This window comes from Brassica napus, chromosome C8, assembly GCF_020379485.1.
Source record: "Brassica napus cultivar Da-Ae chromosome C8, Da-Ae, whole genome shotgun sequence".
Lineage (NCBI taxonomy): Eukaryota > Viridiplantae > Streptophyta > Magnoliopsida > Brassicales > Brassicaceae > Brassica > Brassica napus.
In genome coordinates, this window is record NC_063451.1 from 35,016,154 (window position 1) to 35,019,819 (window position 3,666).

Sequence of the window (3,666 nt, forward strand, 5' to 3'; positions counted from 1 at the left end):
AAAAAACAGATCTCACATTTGCTAAAATAAGGGGCTTTTGACATAGTTTCGTACTTAGTTCTAGATCATGGTTAGGAGGTCTAACTAATAGGTCACAGAATATAGAACTATCTTTATTTAAAATCATAAAACTATCTTAGGATAGTCAAAAATAGATTTCTGACACCATAGGAGCTTGTCATTAGTAGGAACTAAATGGGTTTTCATAATATATAATTAAAATTAATTGGCTATCTCAAATTTGAGAAACTTAAATGATAAATTATTAGACTAAGAACACTCTAATATAAAAATATTTTTTAAAAAATAAGCCAAAATAAAACATAGAAAATATTAATTTTGAGTTGTTCATCTAATATTTAATAATTAGCTGGTAAAATATGTTAATTTTTATTAGATAGTTGAAATACATTTAGTTTTAGGACGGCCTCATTGCTAAAAACAGTTAAAGTTTCTAAGAAAAGAAATAATAGTGTAATGATATAAATATATGTAAATATTATTTAAATGAATGACATATGTCATTTGAAAGTCTCACCAGTATTTTAAAAGTTCTCAAACGAAAACCTTTCACTATTTTCACATGCTTATTATTATTATTATTTGTTTTAAAATATAAGATACTAGTTCTTTTAAATTTCTGGGATGAACATGCTTTTAGATTATCAAGTTTGAAATTTTTATAAATAATATTTTTAGAATTCATGGGATGAACATCATTTTAAAATTTTACTCCTTTTAAGGATAATTTTTAACAAAACAAAACATATAAAAATTTGCAAAATGTAAGAGAAAAGGGGAAAGAAACAACGGGTTTCCGGGAAGAAACGACAAAGAAGAAAAATACCATTGGTGCCGACGTGACAAAATAATAGCCGCTGGATCATAAACGATCAACGATAAGAGATTAATGTTCTACCGGGTGTGGCAATTTTGAAGTGACTAGTGAGAGGTGTCACACAAAAATAAAGAAAAAAGATGTTTTGCAAAATCTAGAAAACAAAGAAAAGAGAGGAGGAGACAGAGAATTAAATTAGAGGAGCAGAGTGGAGAGAGAGATATTAAGGTTATGGCGGCGTTGCAGAGCGCGAGAAAGGCCATGAAACCCTCTCTCTGATCTCTCTCTTTCTTCCCCTTCTTCTTTCTCTCTGTGTGTTTCTTAAATACTCTCTCTTCTCTCGTACCGACAAACGAGCTTGCCTTTTTACCACACCCTTAAAAAGCTGTACTCAACTTCAATGTCAATAACACTACAAACCCGGAGAGAATGAACTCTCTACCTAAACCCTAGATTTCCTCTCTCCCCTATAGTCTCAAAGATCTAAGCGAGAAAGTTAAAAAGATCTAGAGCGAGAGTCTTTTTGTTTCATATTTTTTTCTAAATATCTGATTGGAGAGCGGTGGTATGGGTAGTGGTTGTGGTGGTGTTGCCGGTGAATGGCGGGTTTTTTCTCGTTAGACGGTGGAGGAGGCAGAGGCGGAGGAGGAAACGGTCAAGAAGAACACAGGACCAACACGAATCCTCCTCCGCCTGTATCTGAGTCTTGGCTTTGGTACAGAAACCCTAACGTCAACGCAAACGCAAACGCTCCTTCCTCTTCAAACGCTGCTGCTTTAGGCACACTTGAGCTATGGCAAAACCACAACCAGCAAGAAATCATGTTCCAGCATCAACAGCATCAGCAAAGGTTGGATCTATACTCCTCCGCCGCTGGTTTAGGAGTAGGACCAAGCAGCCATAGCCAATTCAATATCTCCGGCGAAACTTCAAACGCCGGCGCCGGAGGAACGGCTGCGGCGGCACTCATGATGATGCGGAGTGGCGGAAGCGGCGGAGGAGGAGGAACCGGTGTGAGCTGTCAAGACTGTGGGAATCAGGCCAAGAAAGACTGCGCTCACGTTAGGTGTCGAACTTGCTGCAAGAGCCGTGGCTTCCAGTGTCCTACTCACGTGAGGAGCACGTGGGTTCCTGCCGCCAAACGCCGTGAGAGACAACAGCAGTTAGGCACGGTTCAGCCTCAAACGCACCTGCCACGCGGTGATAGCGGCGTACCGAAACGCCTACGGGAAAATTTACCGGCAACTTCTTCGTCTCTTGTCTGCACTCGTGTACCTACTTATCACAACGCTTCAGGTATACTATACTATATAGAATATAAATATCAGTAAATTATTAGATATTTAAGGAAATAATGAAATGCAATATTGCATTTGTTATAATTTGAAGTTAACGATTGGGATCAGCCTTCAAAACCAAATAAAACCCTATTTGTATAGGTTTTCTTGAAAGAGATAAGTTTATATACAAACGTATAAATATTTGTAATTTAGTTTTGATTTATGAAAATACTGTTTTGGAGTAAACACTGACGATTAGATTGACAGGAACAAGCTGTTCTCATCGATGTTGAAATCTGTATTCTTTCTTTAATTCCCTGCACCTTCTTTTCCGTGACCTGAATTTTCGATGAATACTAATTTTTTATTATATACTCCTATTTAATAATCAAACATGCGATTAATCTCTAATAAAAACTTTTACTTTGTTTTAATGTAATTTTTTTAATATAATTTAGGTTTGGAGGTTGGAGATTTCCCAGCGGAGGTGAGCTCACCGGCAGTGTTTAGATGTGTGCGAGTGAGCTCAGTGGAAGACGGAGAAGAAGAGTTTGCTTACCAAACAGCCGTAAGCATCGGTGGTCACGTTTTTAAAGGCATTCTCTACGACAACGGTCCTGGAAGTATTGGTGGCGGTAGCTACAACGTTGGTGAGAGCTCTTCTGGTGGCGGAGGAGCTCAGCAGATGAATCTCATAACAGCTGGATCTGTGACCGTTGCAACCGCTTCTTCTTCCACTCCAAACGCCGGTGGTATTGGCGGCTCCTCCGCGGCTTACACTGATCCAGCCGCTCTTTATCCAACTCCGATCAACACTTTCATGGCCGGTACACAATTCTTTCCCAACCCAAGATCATGATGGAAATCTGACATAATGCAACGCAACTCTTTTTAATTCTTAGAATGATATTAGGGTTTTAAAACCGTTAATTGTTGGATAATGGATCTGTTTATGCTTCTTCTGTACACTCAAAGTTGTTGCAGTTTTAGGGTTTTTAAAACGGAAATTTAATTCAAATAATATAATCTTCGTATTATAATGATTTCGTGAGGATAATGTCATTAAAATGATAGGAGCACAATATAGCCCTTGTTGTCTGAATCTTTGTTTCATTAATGTGTCTGTTTCTTGTTTGTGTAACACGTAATCTAAGAATCCGGAGATAATGTTCCTTATCTTTATATCAACTTTCTAACCAGTATAACCAATAGAAAAGTCGTTAAATATGTGTTGTATATTATACGTACGATTTAGTTTCTTCAGCCATGGTTTCAGTTACTGCGATTATGATATGGCCTGTTCCCATCCATGCATTTAATGATATTCAAATTCTATTACTAGTAGTAATTCATATGTGCCATAATTGACATGTGATATAATCATAGAAAGTGACAAGATGAGTATATATTTGTGTGTTAGAAGAGCGACATGTAGAGATGTGACATGAGGGTGCGTTCTACAATGGACGTTGTCTAACCTAATTAATAAATCATCCATCCTTTGCATTAGTCATTTGATTAATGAGCATTTTTAAGTTTAATTTTACA

General features: G+C 37.2%; 1 protein-coding gene across 1 annotated transcript; it reads left to right on the forward strand.

Moving 5' to 3' along the window:
• Nucleotides 1-946: 946 nt before the first annotated feature.
• LOC106367709 (protein SHI RELATED SEQUENCE 1) lies at nt 947-3,332 on the forward strand. Its single transcript, XM_013807535.3, has 2 exons — nt 947-2,134; nt 2,577-3,332. Exons 1-2 carry the CDS (start codon nt 1,438-1,440, stop codon nt 2,975-2,977), a joined length of 1,098 nt encoding a protein of 365 aa, XP_013662989.2. The 5' UTR covers nt 947-1,437; the 3' UTR covers nt 2,978-3,332.
• Nucleotides 3,333-3,666: the final 334 nt, after the last annotated feature.